The sequence below is a fragment of the Triticum urartu genome, chromosome 1A (genome assembly GCF_056163025.1).
Source record: "Triticum urartu cultivar PI428250 chromosome 1A, HENAU_Tu73, whole genome shotgun sequence".
Lineage (NCBI taxonomy): Eukaryota > Viridiplantae > Streptophyta > Magnoliopsida > Poales > Poaceae > Triticum > Triticum urartu.
Window position 1 is genome coordinate 557645266 of NC_141873.1, and position 19451 is coordinate 557664716.

At 46.6% G+C, this 19451-nt stretch overlaps 2 protein-coding genes and 1 pseudogene across 2 annotated transcripts; all 3 read left to right on the forward strand.

Annotated features, from left to right (window-relative positions):
• The first annotated feature begins 1835 nt into the window (after positions 1 to 1835).
• LOC147992677 (uncharacterized) lies at positions 1836 to 3203 on the forward strand. The gene is made up of 2 exons (XM_087539104.1): positions 1836 to 2768; positions 3129 to 3203. The coding sequence occupies exons 1-2, from the start codon at positions 1836 to 1838 to the stop codon at positions 3201 to 3203; spliced, it is 1008 nt and encodes a 335-aa protein (XP_087395230.1).
• Positions 3204 to 4874: 1671 nt separating this feature from the next.
• Positions 4875 to 7046, forward strand: LOC147992678 (uncharacterized). Its single transcript, XM_087539105.1, has 2 exons — positions 4875 to 6611; positions 6972 to 7046. Exons 1-2 carry the CDS (start codon positions 5679 to 5681, stop codon positions 7044 to 7046), a joined length of 1008 nt encoding a protein of 335 aa, XP_087395231.1. The 5' UTR covers positions 4875 to 5678.
• Positions 7047 to 10860: 3814 nt separating this feature from the next.
• Positions 10861 to 10996, forward strand: LOC125533312 (small nucleolar RNA Z247; annotated as a pseudogene).
• Positions 10997 to 19451: the final 8455 nt, after the last annotated feature.

The window sequence follows — 19451 nt, forward strand, 5'->3', positions numbered from 1 at the left end:
GCTCTTGGAGTTATTCTATATTAGGTGCAAAACCTGGAATGTTGACGAGGTATAAATTCTCATGTGTTTTGAACTGTTCTGGAGCAGAGCTACTACATGATCGTTATATTCAAGTTTGGGTTAAATTCCTTTTTGTTGGACAACTTATTTCTGTGTGTCTTCAAGATGAACCATTGGAGAATTGCTTGGATACTAGACTTGGATGTATATGAACATGCTGATATGAAATTGATGGAATTATGGCTCACGAAAATGGACCAGGAGATCTGCTATTGTATTGGCGATGTTACTTCTTGGTACTTGTCCTTTACATGATTCACACGCACTGATGCATATTTTGTTGAGCATAGGATGCAAATTCTCGGAGGAATTGAGAAATGGCTATCATATAAGCAATATGTGCAGCCAGCTGCTGAAAATTTTGAGGCTTCTCCGTGGCATGTGTTATATGTTTCTGGAAGTTTCTTGCAAGTGAATGCTACAGGTTTAGCCCAACATTTGTTTCCTTGGGCTAACCTACAGGAAGGTGGCACTAGCGAGGCTGAAGCCATGGCCTTCTTGAAAATGCTTCTCCTGAGAAGAAAAGATCAGCTGACTACTTTATGTTCAGTGATGCTATATTGTAGTGGTGGAAGTACTTCATTATATGCAGCTATTGAACTTCAAGGAAGTGAACAATTTCCTTGCGTCATTGCTTGGTGGAGTTGCTGCACTACTAGCTCCATGTGTAAGGTGCAGTGGGTGATTCTTACCTGTAAAAAATTAAGGACTGGAGGTGATCTGTGCAAGTGGAAGCAACTACTAATGTTCATGTTTGCTGCAAGGGGTGGCACTGTTCTGATTCTGGCATGTGATCCTGACAACTTTCCAATGAAAATAATGGTCGACTTCTCTGGTCCGGAATTGAACCAACGAGGTGATGCACTGATGCAATGGAAGATCCCATGGTTCCAAGCACTGCTCGAGGAGTGCTCTCCTGTGATCTATTGCTTGAAGATTGAGGTCAGAAGCTCAGTTGTCCATACCATTTCTCTGTTGCACTTGCCTTGGGACCCTGGTGGTCTTACTCGTCGTCGGCCTGGGATCAAGCCAAACTTCATGGGGATCGTTCAGTGGGTGCGAGGATGGTGGATTTTTGTTGCGCTGATATGTTGTTGTGGCCACTACTACGACGGTGCATTATACCTTGACCAAGTTTGTGCCGACCAAGACTACCACCTCCATGTCTTGGTCGACCAAGTTCCTATTGGTCATGACGATGACTACATTGTCACAAGATTGAGTCAGTGGCCTACAGTTGGTCGACAAGGTGATTTGTGTGTAATTCTGGTTCCTGATGTGCTCATGTTACAATACCTACAACTAGCTTGGGATCTAGATGAGAAGGTCCTTGATTGGGTTCAGTTTGCAATGCAAGTTCCTTGGGATCTCGGTGGTTCGACATGGAGTCGGCTTGAGGGCAAGCCGAAACTTATGGAGGGGGGATTGTCAGCGACCTTGCTATGGGCCGGCCCTATTCACATCGATCTGGCCCAGAAGATGGATGGCCTCCAACTACAAAAGGCACACGGGTGCCCACAGAAGAGGTGGCTTGGATCGGAAGGCTTCGGCCTGGCTTGGCTGGCTAGCGTCTCTCTATCTCTTCTCTGGTTCCTCATCGTCTCCCTCCTCTGATCTCCTTCTTCCTCCATGTAACTTGAGAGATGTAAGCAAATTCATGGTGATTGAGTCAATATAGTACTGGGTACCTAACATTTGGTATTCAGAGCCATATCCTAGCCCCAGAGTTTCAATCAAAAATTTTCTCCACCACTGCATACAACCTGTTTGACAAAATGCCAAGCCACAAATTCGCCTGCCCCAAGGGCGTTCTTCATGCCCGGATCAGCGACGTTCGTCAGGTGGTCACCATCGAGTCGATTCGTCAGTTGTTCCGTCGCTCCGGTGATGGATATGTGATCTGCGTGTACGAGCGGGTGGTGGACGGGATGTATGGCATGGAGGCATACGTCGAGTTCTGGTCTCAATGGAGGGCGACCCGAGCTCGAGCTGCCTTGGATGGCCATGCTATCTATGATGGCTGCTGCATCCTTGCCGTCGACCTCGTCCCGCCGGTGTACACCACCATCACCATGCCGGATGACGACGAGATGGCACCCTCGTACTTCTATGACAACACTCCCTACGCGGAGTGGACTGCGGCGTTGGCTGCAGCTGAGTGCCATGATGAGGTGCCCGCTACATCCACCGACAACCTCCAACTCGAGGCGTCCATGGGCGCCATCAGCGCGAGTCTGTCCGAGCTCGCCGCGCCTGCAGCACAAACTCTGTCGGCGACCACCGACATTGCCGTCCTGGAGCTTAGCGTGAGTGACAAGGTGCTTGAAGTTGACACCAACACCGCCGCTCCAACGCCCACCACCTGTTCGACAGGTTGCCCAAGATGCGACATGCCCGAGGAGTTGGCGCTCACTTCGTCCACGATACTACCTTCATCCATGATCGTCGGCGACATCGCTCCTGAGCTTGCTGCACATGTATGTGGCCTCTATCATATTACTGACAGAGACGACCCAATGGCATCGTTCCTAGTTCCCTGGACTGCACCTACATCCTTCACAATGCCACATGAAGCCTCGCCAATGCCTCCGCGTTGGTTGTTCCCTATCTTTGATATGGATAACTTTGCAGTTACTAAGTGTTCAACTGATTGCTTCGACTACAACACCAGCGAAGCCGTAGCTTCAGTTATTGAGCAAAAGGTAAAGGTACGCCGACCTCTGCCGTGGCCTTCCTTTTTCAGTGATTCGACATGTATTAGCGAATCCTCGAGTGGTGAGCAGAATATTTTACACGGGTGGTTCCTTCAAAATGATCTTCTCGAATCATGTCTAGCTATCACATCATCAATTACGCCGCAACTAATGGTGCTGATGGAAGAATTTGGGAGCCTACTGACAGTTGCTTCAGCTGGTATACCCGTGCATCTATCAGTTGGTGAGAGCAGTACCATTCTTATTTACACTGCTAGATGGTTGCTACACATATCTTCCAGTTCAGTACTGCAATTGCCTTTAAGTGGATCTGCACCCAATTTTATTATGGTGATTTTTTTCTGAGTGTGGCAGTTTGCTGAAGTGTGGATGGAGAGGACAGTTTGGCTTGCAAGATATTCTTCTACAGATTACCATTCCCCAAGCTGATGCAGTTTGCTATTTTTGGGAAACATCTAACCATGGGGGACAAGGTTCTTATTGCCATCCACGATCTAAGCAGGACAAGTTTTCTTGTACTACAGTAGAAGTTGATCATGCTATGAGATGGTGCTCTGTTGAATTGATATCCTGGTCATTGAAATGGAAACAGATCTATTTACTAGTATCAGAGGGAGTGAGATCTTGGCCTTGCTGGGATAAATTTGTGTTGGTTCCTGCAATGATGCGAGTTACATTTGACAATTATCACAGTATAGTGGTGCTCATGTCGACAATAGGAGAAGGAATTACCAGTTTGCAATACCTTGGAAAATTAAATAAGGAGTACCCCAGTTGCAAAGAGGCCCTGTTTGAGCAAGCTACATTCTATGATTCTGAATGTTTTGCATGGATTCTAATGGACACTATTTGTGCCTATTCAGATATTGGAGGGAGTGGACATGTCATTCACTGGTGTAAGTTGCTGGGTTAATCAAAAATATTGTTCTTCATGCTATTCTTACCAGGACCATTCTGTTGCATAAGATTACAATCAACTACAGATTCTTCACAAGTCGAACGAGTGGAAGGGCTTCCAAGTGGTTCTACGACGAAAATTCTTCTGGACATATTCTCAGAGGTTATGAGCTCTTGGAGTTATTCTATATTAGGTGCAAAACCTGGAATGTTGACGAGGTATAAATTCTCATGTGTTTTGAACTGTTCTGGAGCAGAGCTACTGCATGATCGTTATATTCAAGTTTGGGTTAAATTCCTTTTTGTTGGACAACTTATTTCTGTGTGCCTTTAAGATGAACCATTGGAGAATTGCTTGGATACTAGCCTGGGATGTATATGAACATGCTGATATGAAATTGATGGAATTATGGCTCACGAAAATGGACCAGGAGATCTGCTATTGTATTGGCGATGTTACTTCTTGGTACTTGTCCTTTACATGATTCACACGCACTGATGCATATTTTGTTGAGCATAGGATGCAAATTCTCGGAGGAATTGAGAAATGGCTATCATATAAGCAATATGTGCAGCCAGCTGCTGAAAATTTTGAGGCTTCTCCGTGGCATGTGTTATATGTTTCTGGAAGTTTCTTGCAAGTGAATGCTACAGGTTTAGCCCAACATTTGTTTCCTTGGGCTAACCTACAGGAAGGTGGCACTAGCGAGGCTGAAGCCATGGCCTTCTTGAAAATGCTTCTCCTGAGAAGAAAAGATCAGCTGACTACTTTATGTTCAGTGATGCTATATTGTAGTGGTGGCAGTACTTCATTATATGCAGCTATTGAACTTCAAGGAAGTGAACAATTTCCTTGCGTCATTGCTTGGTGGAGTTGCTGCACTACTAGCTCCATGTGTAAGGTGCAGTGGGTGATTCTTACCTGTAAAAATTTAAGGACTGGAGGTGATCTGTGCAAGTGGAAGCAACTACTAATGTTCATGTTTGCTGCAAGGGGTGGCACTGTTCTGATTCTGGCATGTGATCCTGACAACTTTCCAATGAAAATAATGGTCGACTTCTCTGGTCCGGAATTGAACCAACGAGGTGATGCACTGATGCAATGGAAGATCCCATGGTTCCAAGCACTGCTCGAGGAGTGCTCTCCTGTGATCTATTGCTTGAAGATTGAGGTCAGAAGCTCAGTTGTCCGTACCATTTCTCTGTTGCACTTGCCTTGGGACCCTGGTGGTCTTACTCGTCGTCGGCCTGGGATCAAGCCAAACTTCATGGGGATCGTTCAGTGGGTGCGAGGATGGTGGATTTTTGTTGCGCTGATATGTTGTTGTGGCCACTACTACGACGGTGCATTATACCTTGACCAAGTTTGTGCCGACCAAGACTACCACCTCCATGTCTTGGTCGACCAAGTTCCTATTGGTCATGACGATGACTACATTGTCACAAGATTGAGTCAGTGGCCTACAGTTGGTCGACAAGGTGATTTGTGTGTAATTCTGGTTCCTGATGTGCTCATGTTACAATACCTACAACTAGCTTGGGATCTAGATGAGAAGGTCCTTGATTGGGTTCAGTTTGCAATGCAAGTTCCTTGGGATCTCGGTGGTTCGACATGGAGTCGGCTTGAGGGCAAGCCGAAACTTATGGAGGGGGGATTGTCAGCGACCTTGCTATGGGCCGGCCCTATTCACATCGATCTGGCCCAGAAGATGGATGGCCTCCAACTACAAAAGGCACACGGGTGCCCACAGAAGAGGTGGCTTGGATCGGAAGGCTTCGGCCTGGCTTGGCTGGCTAGCGTCTCTCTATCTCTTCTCTGGTTCCTCATCGTCTCCCTCCTCTGATCTCCTTCTTCCTCCATGTAACTTGAGAGATGTAAGCAAATTCATGGTGATTGAGTCAATATAGTACTGGGTACCTAACATTTGGTATTCAGAGCCATAGATCCTAGCCCCAGAGTTTCAATCAAAAATTTTCTCCACCACTGCCTACAACCTGTTTGACAAAATGCCAAGCCACAAATTCGCCTGCCCCAAGGGCGTTTTTCACGCCCGGAACAGCGACGTTCGTCAGGTGGTCACCATCGAGTCGATTCATCAGTTGTTCCGTCGCTCTGGTGATGGATATGTGATCTGCGTGTACGAGCGGGTGGTGGACGGGATGTATGGCGTGGAGGCATACGTCGAGTTTCGGTCTCAGTGGAGGGCGACCCGAGCTCGAGCTGCCTTGGATGGCCATTCTATCTATGATGGCTGCTGCATCCTTGCCGTCGACCTCGTCCCGCCGGTCTACACCACCATCACCATGCCGGATGACGACGAGATGGCACCCTCGTATTTCTACGACGACACTCCCTACGCGGAGTGGACTGCGGCGTTGGCCGCAGCTGAGTGCCATGATGAGGTGCCCGCTACATCTACCGACAACCTCCAACTCGAGGTGTCCACGGGCGCCATCAGCGCGAGTCTGTCTGAGCTCGCCGCGCCTGCAACACAAACTCTGTCCGCGACCACCGACATTGCCGTCCTGGAGCTCAGCATGAGTGACAAGGTGCTTGAAGTTGACACCAACACCGCCACTCCGACGCCCACCACCTGTTCGACAGTTTGCCCAAGATGCGACACGCCCGAGGAGTCGGCGCTCACTTCGTCCACAATACTACCTTCATCCATGATCGTCGGCGACATCGCTCCTGAGCTCGCTGCACATGTATGTGGCCTCTATCATATTACTGACAGAGACGACCCAATGGCGTCGTTCCTAGTTCCCTGGAGTGCACCTACATCCTTCACAATGCCACATGAAGCCTCGCCAATGCCTCTGCGTTGGTTGTTCCCTATCTTTGATATGGATAACTTTGTAGTTACTCAGTGTTCAACTGATTGCTTCGAGTACAACACCAGCGAAGCCGTAGCTTCAGTTATTGAGCAAAAGGTAAAGGTACGCCGACCTCTGCCGTGGCCTTCCTTTTTCAGTGATTCGACATGTATTAGCGAATCCTCGAGTGGTGAGCAGAATATTTTACACGGGTGGTTCCTTCAAAATGATCTTCTCGAATCATGTCTAGCTATCACATCATCAATTACGCCGCAACTAATGGTGCTGATGGAAGAATTTGGGAGCCTACTGACAGTTGCTTCAGCTGGTATACCCGTGCATCTATCAGTTGGTGAGAATAGTACCATTCTTATTTACACTGCTAGATGGTTGCTACACATATCTTCCAGTTCAGTACTGCAATTGCCTTTAAGTGGATCTGCACCCAATTTTATTATGGTGATTTTTTTCTGAGTGTGGCAGTTTGCTGAAGTGTGGATGGAGAGGACAGTTTGGCTTGCAAGATATTCTTCTACAGATTACCATTCCCCAAGCTGATGCAGTTTGCTATTTTTGGGAAACATCTAACCATGGGGGACAAGGTTCTTATTGCCATCCACGATCTAAGCAGGACAAGTTTTCTTGTACTACAGTAGAAGTTGATCATGCTATGAGATGGTGCTCTGTTGAATTGATATCCTGGTCATTGAAATGGAAACAGATCTATTTACTAGTATCAGAGGGAGTGAGATCTTGGCCTTGCTGGGATAAATTTGTGTTGGTTCCTGCAATGATGCGAGTTACATTTGACAATTATCACAGTATAGTGGTGCTCATGTCGACAATAGGAGAAGGAATTACCAGTTTGCAATACCTTGGAAAATTAAATAAGGAGTACCCCAGTTGCAAAGAGGCCCTGTTTGAGCAAGCTACATTCTATGATTCTGAATGTTTTGCATGGATTCTAATGGACACTATTTGTGCCTATTCAGATATTGGAGGGAGTGGACATGTCATTCACTGGTGTAAGTTGCTGGGTTAATCAAAAATATTGTTCTTCATGCTATTCTTACCAGGACCATTCTGTTGCATAAGATTACAATCAACTACAGATTCTTCACAAGTCGAACGAGTGGAAGGGCTTCCAAGTGGTTCTACGACGAAAATTCTTCTGGACATATTCTCAGAGGTTATGAGCTCTTGGAGTTATTCTATATTAGGTGCAAAACCTGGAATGTTGACGAGGTATAAATTCTCATGTGTTTTCACTGTTCTGGAGCAGAGCTACTGCATGATCGTTATATTCAAGTTTGGGTTAAATTCCTTTTTGTTGGACAACTTATTTCTGTGTGCCTTTAAGATGAACCATTGGAGAATTGCTTGGATACTAGCCTGGGATGTATATGAACATGCTGATATGAAATTGAGGGAATTATGGCTCACGAAAATGGACCAGGAGATCTGCTATTGTATTGGCAATGTTACTGCTTGGTACTTGTCCTTTACTCAATTTAGACCCACTGATGCATATTTTGTTGAGCATAAGATGCAAATTCTCGGAGGAATTGAGAAATTGCTATCATATAATCAATATGTGCAGCCAGCTGCTGAAAATTTTGAGGCTTCTCCTTGGCATGTGTTTTATGTTTCTGGAAGTTTCTTGCAAGTGAATGCTACAGGTTTAGCCCAACATTTGTTTCCTTGGGCTAACCTACAGGAAGGTGGCACTAGCGAGGCTGAAGCCATGGCCTTCTTGAAAATGCTTCTCCTGGGAAGAAACGATCAGCTGACTACTTTATGTTCAGTGATGCTATATTGTAGTGGTGGAAGTACTTCATTATATGCAGCTATTGAACTTCACGGAAGTGAACAATTTCCTTGCGTCATTGCTTGGTGGAGTTGCTGCACTACTAGATCCATGTGTAAGGTGCAGTGGGTGATTCTTACCTGTAAAAATTTAAGGACTGGAGGTGATCTGTGCAAGTGGAAGCAACTACTAATGTTCATGTTTGCTGCAAGGGGTGGCACTGTTCTAATTCTGGCATGTGATCCTGACAACTTTCCAATGAAAATAATGGTCGACCTCTCTGCTTCGGAACTGAACCAACAAGGTCATGCACTGATGCAATGGAAGATCCCATGGTTCCAAGCACTGCTCGAAGATTGCTCTCCTATGATCTATTGCTTGAAGATTGAGGTCAGAAGCTCAGTTGTCCGTACCATTTCTCTGTTGCACTTGCCTTGGGACCCTGGTGGTCTTACTCGTCGTCGGCCTGGGATCAAGCCAAACTTCATGGGGATCGTTCAGGGGGTGCGAGGATGGTGGATTTTTGTTGCGCTGATATGTTGTTGTGGCCACTACTTCGACGGTGCATTATACCTTGACCAAGTCTGTGCCGACCAAGACTACCACCTCCATGTCTTGGTCAACTAAGTTCCTATTGGTCATGACGATGACTACATTGTCACAAGATTGAGTCAGTGGCCTACAATTGGTCGACAAGGTGATTTGTGTCTAATTCTGGTTCCTGATGTGCTCATGTTACAAGACCTACAACTGGCTTGGGATCTAGATGAGAAGGTCCTTGATTGGGTTCAGTTTGCAATGCAAGTTCCTTGGGATCCCGGTGGTTCGACATGGAGTCGGCTTGAGGGCAAGCCGAAACTTATGGAGGGGGGATTGTCAGCGACCTTGCTATGGGCCGGCCCTATTCACATCGATTTGGCCCAGAAGATGGATGGCCTCCAACTACAAAAGGCACACGGGTGCCCACGGAAGAGGTGGCTTGGATCGGAAGGCTTCGGCCTGGCTTGGCTGGCTAGCGTCTCTCTATCTCTTCTCTGGTTCCTCATCGTCTCCCTCCTCTGATCTCCTTCTTCCTCCATGTAACTTGAGAGATGTAAGCAAATTCATGGTGATTGAGTCAATATAGTACTGGGTACCTAATAGTCAGTCCTGGTAGCATTTCGGGGCGGTTAGCGACGAGGAACATCATATAATCTGACATCTGCTCGATCACCTTTGCTTGTTCTTTGGACTCTTCTCCTGTGATCCTGGGGCTGGGGCTGGAGCTGTACGAGAGGAAGACATTTGTAGAGATATGCCAGATGAGGATAGCCTCTTGAAGCTCAGGAGGGAATCCCATATCTTTGTCTGGCTGGCCTTCGTCTGATTGGCCCTGACGCTTAGTGTCCAGCGGGATCCGAGCATAACTAGAACTGGTGTGGACATGCCTCAATATATTAGCTTGCTCATATGGTTCAGGAGGGGCTCGATCATACCTCCATCGATCAGTTTGTTGCTCGTAGGGTTCGAGCGAGTACTCTGCAGCTTGCTCGTCAGGGTGATGGTGTGGTCTTGCTTGCACATTGTATTCGTTTTCTTCAAATGGTGCATTTCTAATACCAGCACAGACCTGCCAGGGGTAAGGCAGCCTCGGGGGCTCATTGTTGACACTGATGCAGATCCGCTCCCTAGGGTATTGCAGCCATGGAGCAGCCTGATCCTCCACGCTGTTGCAGATCCACTTGTTAGAATAGACGTGTATAGGAGTTGTATAGGGATAGAAGTTTGTTTAAATTCTGTACTATCTCTTATCCCTTCTTCTCTCTTATCCTTCTGTAACGACCGCCCCGGTCGATCTCTTGATCGTTCTCTCGATCTCCCCTGTAACTTGTATGCCAAGGCTTTTGCCCAATATATACGTGCGGCCCGAGACAAAGGGTTCTACGCTTCCCATATACTTTTACATGGTAATAGAGCCTCTTCCTCATCCAATCGAGAGAGATTGCATCTAGCTACCCCGCGACCAAGACCATGTCCACCACTGCCGCTGCCATGCTGCCGAGCACCATGGGTGCGCTCTCCACCACCTCATCCTCCACCTTTGCATCATCTTCCACCTCCACCCACAATACCACCTCCCTTGGATCGCCACCACAAGAGAAGCTTACGAGGGGCAACTTCCTGCTCTGGAAGGCCATCGTGCTCCCGCAGATCAGGGGCGCGCAGATGGAGCACCACCTCGATGAGAAGAGCCCGCCACCGCCGGCCACTCTCACCATCACCAAGGACGGCAAAGACGAACAAGTCGACAACTTTGCAAGATCCCTCTGGTATGCACAACAGCAACAACTTCAAGGATACTTAATGGGTTTGTTTTCCCGTGAGATTCTTGCTCAGGTCGCCACGCTCCAGACGCCGGCCGAGGTGTGGCGCACCATCCACGCCATGCTTGCTGCTCAAAGTCAAGCCCAAGCGATAAACACTCGCATCGAGCTCACCAACCTCAAGAAAGGTAACATGTCCATGGTTGATTATCTTGGTAAGATCAAAAGTCTCACTGATGAGGTCGCAAGCACGGCTGCGGCCCTCTTTGATCCGGAGATTGTCTCCAAAATCCTTGCTGGTTTGGACATGGAGTACAACCCGGTGGTATCTGCACTTGCTGCCAGGGTAGAACCCATCACCGTCCAAGAGCTCTACAGCCAGCTGCTCAGTTTTGATGCCCGCCTCACCCTCCTTCATGGCGGCGATCTTCGACAGTCCTCTGTCAACTCCGCCTCTCGTGGTCACGGCCGTGGGCGCGGTCACCAGGGCCAACATGGCGGTGGGCGCAGATGCGGCGCTCCTCCAGGCGATGCCGCCCGCTCTGGTGGGGGTTCTGGCTCCCATGGCGGGGGCGGATACAACACCAACGGCCATGGCGGCGGCTTCAACAACAACAACGGCCGTCGCCCTCCTTCCCATGGCCGTCCTCGCTGCCAGCTTTGCAAAAAGTCTGGCCATGAGGTGATTGACTGCTGGCATCGTTACGACGAAGACTTCGTGCCCGACGCCCGCCATGTTGCTGCTGCCATGCGTGACCAGTGTGGTGACGGTGTCTGGTACGTGGACTCTGGCACTACGGATCACGTGACAAACGAGCTCGAGCAACTCGACCTCCGTGAGCGGTACCATGGCACCGACCAGATTCACACCGCCAGCGGCGGAGGTATGGATATTTGTCACATCGGTCAAGGTTCTATTAATTCCCCTACTCTTAAACATAATCTTGTTCTTAGAGATGTCCTTCATGTTCCTCAAGCTGACAAGAACCTTGCATCCATGTCTCGTCTAGCCACCGACAATAATGTCTTCTTTGAAACTCACCCTCGTTATTTTTTCATCAAGGACCGGGCAACGAGGGAACTACTTCATCACGGTAGATGCGTTGGAGGGCTCTACCCCATTCCATCCGGAGCATTAGGTCGCAAGCGTCGTCACGTCTACTCCGTCATCAAGCCCTCCTTGGCATGATGGCATCAACGATTAGGGCATCCATCTTCGATCATTGTCAAACAAATAGTCAATAAAGACAAACTTTCTTTGTCTTCTAGTCAAGTTTGTGAGTCTGTTTGTGAAGCTTGTCAATGTGCCAAGAGCCATCAGCTTCCTTATCCCAAGTCAACTAGTGTGTCTCATGCTCCGTTAGAACTTATTTTCAGTGATGTATGGGGCCATGCCTGAGATTCTTTTGGTAGAAAAAATATTATGTCTGTTTTATCGATGATTATAGCAAGTTCACTTGGATCTATTTGCTTCGATATAAATCTGAGGTTTTCTCTATTTTCCAAGAATTTCAGAAACTTGTTGAACGCCAATTTGATAGGAAAATTCTTGCATTCCAAAGTGACTGGGGAGGGGAGTATGAAAAACTCCACTCTTTTTTCCGTAGCATTGGAATAATCCACCATGTGTCTTGCCCTCATGCTCATCAACAGAATGGCTCTGCTGAGCGCAAACATCGCCACATTGTTGAAGTTGGCCTTTCTCTTTTAGCTCATGCTTCCATGCCTCTCAAGTACTGGGATGAAGCTTTTATCACTGCCACTTATCTTATTAATAGGCTCCCTAGCAAAGTTATTGGCAACACTACTCCGTTAGAGCATCTCTATCATCAAAAACCTGATTACAACTACCTCAAAATATTTGGGTGTGCTTGTTATCCAAATTTGCGTCCCTACAATCATCATAAACTTGAGTTTAGATCCACTTAATGTGTTTTTCTTGGCTATAGTAATCTTCATAAAGGTTATAAATGCCTTGAAATTTCTACCGGACGTATATATATATTTCTCGTGGCGTTATTTTTGATGAGACACTCTTTCCTTTTGCCAAACTCCATCCCAATGCGGGGCCCTGCTTCGTGCAGAAATTGCCCTCCTTTCTGATCCTACTACACTACCTGATCGTGAGGGGGAATTAAATGATCTTGATCATGTACAAAAATCCCAAGAAAATTCTGGTTCTGTTGATGTTTGTGCTAATTCACGTTGTCATTTTATGTGTGAGGAAACCAACAAAACAGGCACGGAAATTGTTGCTGATTCGGCTAACAGCGGGCGATCCCAGGCAGATTCACCCGCCCAGCCTGCTGTCTCTGACGGCGTCCAGGTGGATTCCCCCGAGCGCCTGGCCTCACCTGGCCTGGTGGCCGACCGCGCTGACTGGGTGGCGCCCACCGGTCCCTCAGCGTCGCCTCGCACCAATCCCGCTGCGCCTTCACCCGCCACGTCTCCCCGCGCTGACAGCCCATGTGCGGGGGGGGGGGGGGGGACGAATCGGACGCGTCGCCTGCGCGGGTCTCCACCACGCCCGACCGTGAGTGCAGGCCTGAGCCCATAGCGGCTGGCGCGCCTAGTCGGGGGCGTGCGGCTGAGTCGTTGCATGGATCCGTCTTGGATTAGGACCCGACTGGCTCTGGTTCGCTGCATGGATCCGTCTCGGATCAGGAGACGGCTGGATTTTCTGTGACAACAACTGCTCTTGTACCGCCTACATCTTCTCTTCGGCAAACACGGTCTCGGTCAGGTATCGTCAAAGAAAAATAGTACAATGATGGTACGATAAGGTATGACCAAATCAAACGTGCTTTTCTTACCACCACCGGTGAACCAATTCATTTGCATGATGCTCTTGCTAATAAGGATTGGAAGGAAGCTATGGATAATGAATATGATGCACTTATGAAAAATAAGACTTGGCACTTGGTTCCACCAAAGTATGGAGACAATGTTATTGATTGCAAATGGGTGTATAAGATAAAAAGAAAGTCTGATGGAAGCATAGACAGGTATAAGGCTAGATTAGTTGCCAAAGGATTTAAACAAAGGTTTGGGATTGATTATGAAGATACCTTTAGTCCTATTATTAAGTCAACTACTATTCGACTTGTCTTGTCTATTGTTGTTTCCAGAGGATGGAGTTTAAGACAGCTAGATATTCAGAATGCGTTTCTTCATGGTGTTATTGAGGAAGAAGTGTTCATGCGGCAACCACCAGGTTATGAGAATCCCAGCACACCACAACATGTCTACAAGTTGGATAAAGCTTTGTATGGTTTGAAGCAGGCCCCAAGAGCCTGGTATTCAAGACTGAGTATGCAGTTGCAACGTCTTGGGTTCATCCCATCCAAGGCAGATACCTCATTATTCTTCTTTAATAAAGGCAATGTCACTATCTTTGTGCTTGTTTATGTTGATGATATAATTGTTGCTAGTTCAAGTTCAGATGCCACCACTTGCTTGCTTAAAGATCTTAAGTTGGAGTTTGCTCTCAAGGACTTGGGTGATCTTCACTATTTTCTTGGTATAGAGGTTAAGCAAGTTAAAGATGGCATACTTCTCTCACAAGAAAAATATACAACTGATATTCTCAGGAGAGTAGGATTGGAGAAGCGTAAGCCTGTTAACACTCCGATTTCTACCTCAGAAAAGCTTACAGTGGAAAGTGGAGAAGTTCTTGGACCAGAGGATGCAACAAATTATAGGAGTGTTGTAGGTGCCTTGCAGTACTTGACACTCACTCGTCCTGATATATCTTATTCAGTAAACAAGGTATGCCAATATTTACATGCACCTAGAACTACTCATTGGACTGCAGTTAAAAGAATTCTAAGGTATCTCAAGTTCTCAGAAGGTCTTGGTCTCAACATTACCAAGTCCTCTTCTATGCTTGTTACTGCATACTCTGATGCTGACTGGGCAGGATGTGCTGATGATAGAAGATCTACATGTGGTTTTGTTGTGTTTCTGGGAACTAATCTTGTGTCATGGAGTGCAAGAAAACAGGCCACGGTTTCTAGGTCAAGCACAGAGGCTGAATATAAGGCCCTGGCTAATGCTACAACTGAAGTGATGTGGATACAAACATTACTCTATGAGCTTGGAGTTAAAACTCCACAGGCTGCGAGATTATGGTGTGATAATATTGGTGGAACGTATCTCTCAGCAAATCCTGTTTTCCACGCACGGACAAAACACATTGAGGTTGATTTCCATTTTGTCAGAGAAAGAGTAGCTCGAAAGCTTCTGGAAATTCGGTTTATCCCCACAGGAGATCAACTTGCAGATGGGTTTACAAAGCCCCTTACAGAGAGAAGGTTGAATGAATTTAAGTACAATCTTAACCTTGGCAAAGCTCATTGAGGTTTAGATTGAGAGGGAGTGTTAGAATAGACGTGTATAGGAGTTGTATAGGGATAGAAGTTTGTTTAAATTCTGTACTATCTCCTATCCCTTCTTCTCTCTTATCCTTCTGTAACGACCGCCCCGGTCGATCTCGGTCGATCTCTTGATCGTTCTCTCGATCTCCCATGTAACTTGTATGCCAAGGCTTTTGCCCAATATATACGTGCAGTCCGAGACAAAGGGTTCTACGCTTCCCATATACTTTTACACCACTCTCTGGGGTATTGCGGACATAGAGCAGGCTCATCATCTATGCCATTGCAGATCCGCTCCCTGGGGTATGGCGTCCCTGGAGGCCCATACAGGATACCAAGGCAATGACCACCAGGGTCCAGCGACCCTGGATGCACACATGTGCAATAGTCGGGGTTCGATGAGACATCGAAGCAGCCCTTGACGGGGTTCGTTGACGTTGGATGACATGTGCAATAGTCGGGGAGCTCCCCACAGCTCGGGCAGTGCTTGTCGTGGTTTGGTGGCCTTGGAGGTGAATCATCAGTGTTGCTTTGTCGCTCACGTTTCGCCAGTTCCACGGGATCACGGAATAACTTTTCCCATATGTTTTGGAACCCCAGCTTCTTGACACTGTCTGGAATCTCAAGGCCTCTTGAATGGTCTTCCCATTGAAAGTCCCTCAAACTCGAGTGGCCTTCCCATTCAATCGCCAGTCTAGGTATGCTGTATAGGCTGTGCCTGTTTCCAGCGGTGCACTGGCTCAACAAGTTACACTGCCCGAAGATGCCCGACCACCTTCTGTAGCTTTTGGGCTCTTTGGGCCGGACATGCACATGTCCACAACCACAAGGAGAGCTGGGAAATACACAGCGACTTGACAAACCTTCGGAGCTTCTTCCATTACCCCTGGCACCAAAATTCATGCTTCAACCAATTGCACGGCATACGTTCGAAGTATGAATATGTCCAGCCTGACGCTAGTGCTCTGAACAGCCATCTCACATCGAGGAGGAGGGTCATACACAGCAATACATAACTGATAACTTCATCTTCTGTCGGCATGCTCTCTTTGCAGTGGAGACCAAACAGCAGGAGCGCGATGGCGGTGAGGGGCGGCGAGGCCAGACGGATAGCGTAGCCATGCCAGGTGTGGACCACTGCTGCCTTTGTGTAGAGGATGTCATACATAAGGGAGAGTTCCATCTCCACGACCTTGCACATACTCCCCCATCTATCTTCAGAGAACGTGTTCATGATGTCATCATGATTTTATGTTTGACGGATAATCACAGAAGGCTCCCTTGCAGATCTCAAACAGGTCATGAGCAACCAGCAGGGCTTTCTCATCGTCGAGTTCCGACAGCTTCTCTTGATCTCTATAATCATCAAGGTTGAACATCTGCTTGTTGGAAAAACCTCTGTTTCGAATGTGGCCCAATTCGCTTCGCCATAGCGCCAGAGTATTCTCGAGATGCTTCAAAATGCCCAAAGGTAACATGATGCCAGACGCCCAGCGCAAATACAAGCCGGCAATGCATTCGGCAAGTATATACCTGTATGCAACAAAGAAGGATCCCACGGACAAGGGGATGTCTAACACGAGCAGGCGCAGCCAGAGCTTAGCGTCCTAGGCATAGGCTCCGATGTTGTCCGGGCGACCGTGGTGGAGCAGGAGGAACGGGACCCAGAAGGCGACCATCATCTTCTCGCTCGGTGAGGTTTCAAGGTACAGGTTGCCGATGACATATGTCGGGCCTAGGTGTGGAAACGGATCGGATGCGGATCGGATAGTGCTCTTACCACTGTCATTTTCATATTTACAAAACGAATCCGAATCTGAATACGGATGTTATCGGATACGGATGCGGCTCGGATATTATTCGAATACGGATACGTATTGGATATTTTCTTGATTCGGAACAGATACGAATAATATCAAGTAAATTAGTCAATAGCTATGTGACCTAAAATAATCAACTTGTGACATACAATAAGTCAATGATATTTTATGAATAAATATTATTGTAATGCATAATAATTTATAAGTTTAATCATATAAAGAGTAAAATTTGACCCCTTATTTGGCTTTTATGTTGGATAATTGGAATACTGGGTCTAGAATTTTGAAAATTACCTCCCATAATCTTATTCGGATACGGATATATCCACTTCCATATTCATATTTGTGTCAAAATCTCCTACCATATTTTATTTTTTATTTGTTTAATAAATTCGGATACGGATAATTTCCATTTTCATTTTGGTTCGGACGCGGATGTTTCGGATACGAATAGGCATTTTCTCGAATACGAATATCGGATATTTCGGATTATCCGCTACCACTTTCCACCCCTAGTCGGGCCCAGTCAGTCAGCTGGTACGCCACCCACACGAGTACTCTCTTCCAACCTCTGCCTTCACGCCGGCGGCTGTCAGAGAAGATGGCGAGGATGAGATGCATGAGTAAGGTAAGAAGCGGCACTATGCAGTACACATAGACACTCAACCACTTCACGCAAGCTTCGACCAATGCTGCAGCCATTTTGCTACCACCTGCAGGCACATCAATTAAGATTAGTTTGTTACTACACTCATATCACATATGCAAGCATGCTCTAGTATGTGTTCAGCATGCTAGAGAGAGGATATTAAGGACCAAAAACCATGATCGAGCATGTACATACCAGCACGCAGCAGCTAGGCAGATTGAGGACAATGAGCTCCGTCTGCACTTCCAGTCAAGACTAAAGACAAGAGTTGTTCTTTAGTCTTAACTCTAGAGATAAGTAGTATTATAAGACTGGCACATGGGCATTTCTAAGTTGATCCGCTAATAGTGCGTAACATGTGAACCCTAGCTATCATTGACAATACAAACAAAAGGCCTCGACTGCGAAAAAGACAGGGAAGCGTCCAATTTGGTGAATTCCCCACTTGCTCTGCCTTTCTTTTTTTGTGAATGTGTATGATTTGAACAGAGGATGCATATTACATAAGGCTGTTGATATATTTATGACTGTTCTGAAATTTACGCTTGAGAGGGGTATATTTTACCGGGCCAGGTGACAGGTATGGGAAGAAATCTGGAGGTACGGGTAATAGGTGAAACCAAAAGACAAATGTATGGTTTTGGGCACATATACTGAAGCTATAAGACAAATGTATGGTTTTGGGCGCATGATTGCGCATGCGCTGAAGCTATAAGACCATAAGTGTATCTACTTGGCTATCAAGTAGAGTGGTCAGTGGACTAGCTCCGGCTTGCGCCTCACAAATACTTGGTTTGCTTATCTGCGTTGAGTAGAGTAGTATGTAGAGAAGAAAATGTAGTGGTGCTCATCGTCCTCGTGAAGGGGCAGAGAGATGGAGAGAGGGAGAGCTCACCAAAATCAGCGAAGTGGCGCTTGGGCATATACTCTGCATCGTCGTCGTTAACTCCCCGTCCTCCGCTTCAGCATCCTCGTCATGATCCCTTCGAATTAAGGCGGACATTTAGCATGAAAACCATGGCACAGAAAAGTCGACAGAGAACTCGGAGGCAGACGCGAAATTGGGAGTCACACCAGAGACCGCGGGCGGGGCCTGCATTGCCGGCACCGCTGTTGATGGTGCCCCGCCGCTCCACCGTTGGAAGGGTTGATCACCCGTTGTTATTGCAAATCAGACATATCACTTACTGATGCTAGGGGCAAAGCCACGGAGTAGTGGTTGGTTCTTAGATCAAGATTCAGACATAACTACTATTGTGCTGATCATCGGTGGTGTTTTTTTGTGTGGCAAATTTTGAGGGTACGCTAGAGCCTGATGAAGCCTGTTGAGTATAATCGCCCCTGGGTACAACTCCAGTCTGGGTTAGGAATAGCTTCAGCTTGTGCATAAGCCAGTTGTCCGAGTGAAGTCTGCTTAAGCTGTGTTGAAAAGAAAAAAAACAGAGGAATTCATTTGATTGGGTTGTAAAGGCTTAGGGCATGTACAATGGTTGATAAGATAGTCTTATCTTAAATTTTGCATCTAATTTAGAGATGACAAAAAAGAGAATTTACAATGGGTCATCTCTTAGTCTTATCTTCAATAACCAGCAATTCCTAAAAACGTGGTGAGACATATTGTGCTAAGAGATCATCTCTTGTATAAGAGAAGACAAGCCTTTTCTTATGAGTTCTCTTTCCTCCACCTCATCATTGATCCTACGTGGCACTCCTAAGATAGCACCATTGTACATGCCCTTATGTATTTTAGCTTATTTCTGGTGGTGAATTGTGTAAATTATATAAAAAAACACCTTTTATGCTTGTTTAATTTATAAGATTGTTATTTTAAACTGTTTATTTGCACAAAATATCAATGTTATATCCGGTTCACGCAAGAATTGGCATCACAACTGGAAAAATGTGAACGAGCAAGCAAGATTGTACGAATTCATTTGGTACAGTGAGCAACCGATTTCAAGAACAGCGTAGACACATCAGTAACATTAGTGGAAAAAAATATCAAAAG

What these genes read in the sequence shown, in the direction of transcription:
- LOC147992677 (XM_087539104.1), top strand. Translation starts at nt 1,836, where the DNA reads ATGCCAAGCCACAAATTCGCCTGCCCCAAGGGCGTTCTTCATGCCCGG. An exon ending in TTATTGAGCAAAAGGTAAAG is followed by an intron (nt 2,769 to 3,128) that starts GTACGCCGACCT and finishes TGAGTGTGGCAG; the next exon opens with TTTGCTGAAGTGTGGATGGA.
- LOC147992678 (XM_087539105.1), top strand. Translation starts at nt 5,679, where the DNA reads ATGCCAAGCCACAAATTCGCCTGCCCCAAGGGCGTTTTTCACGCCCGG. An exon ending in TTATTGAGCAAAAGGTAAAG is followed by an intron (nt 6,612 to 6,971) that starts GTACGCCGACCT and finishes TGAGTGTGGCAG; the next exon opens with TTTGCTGAAGTGTGGATGGA.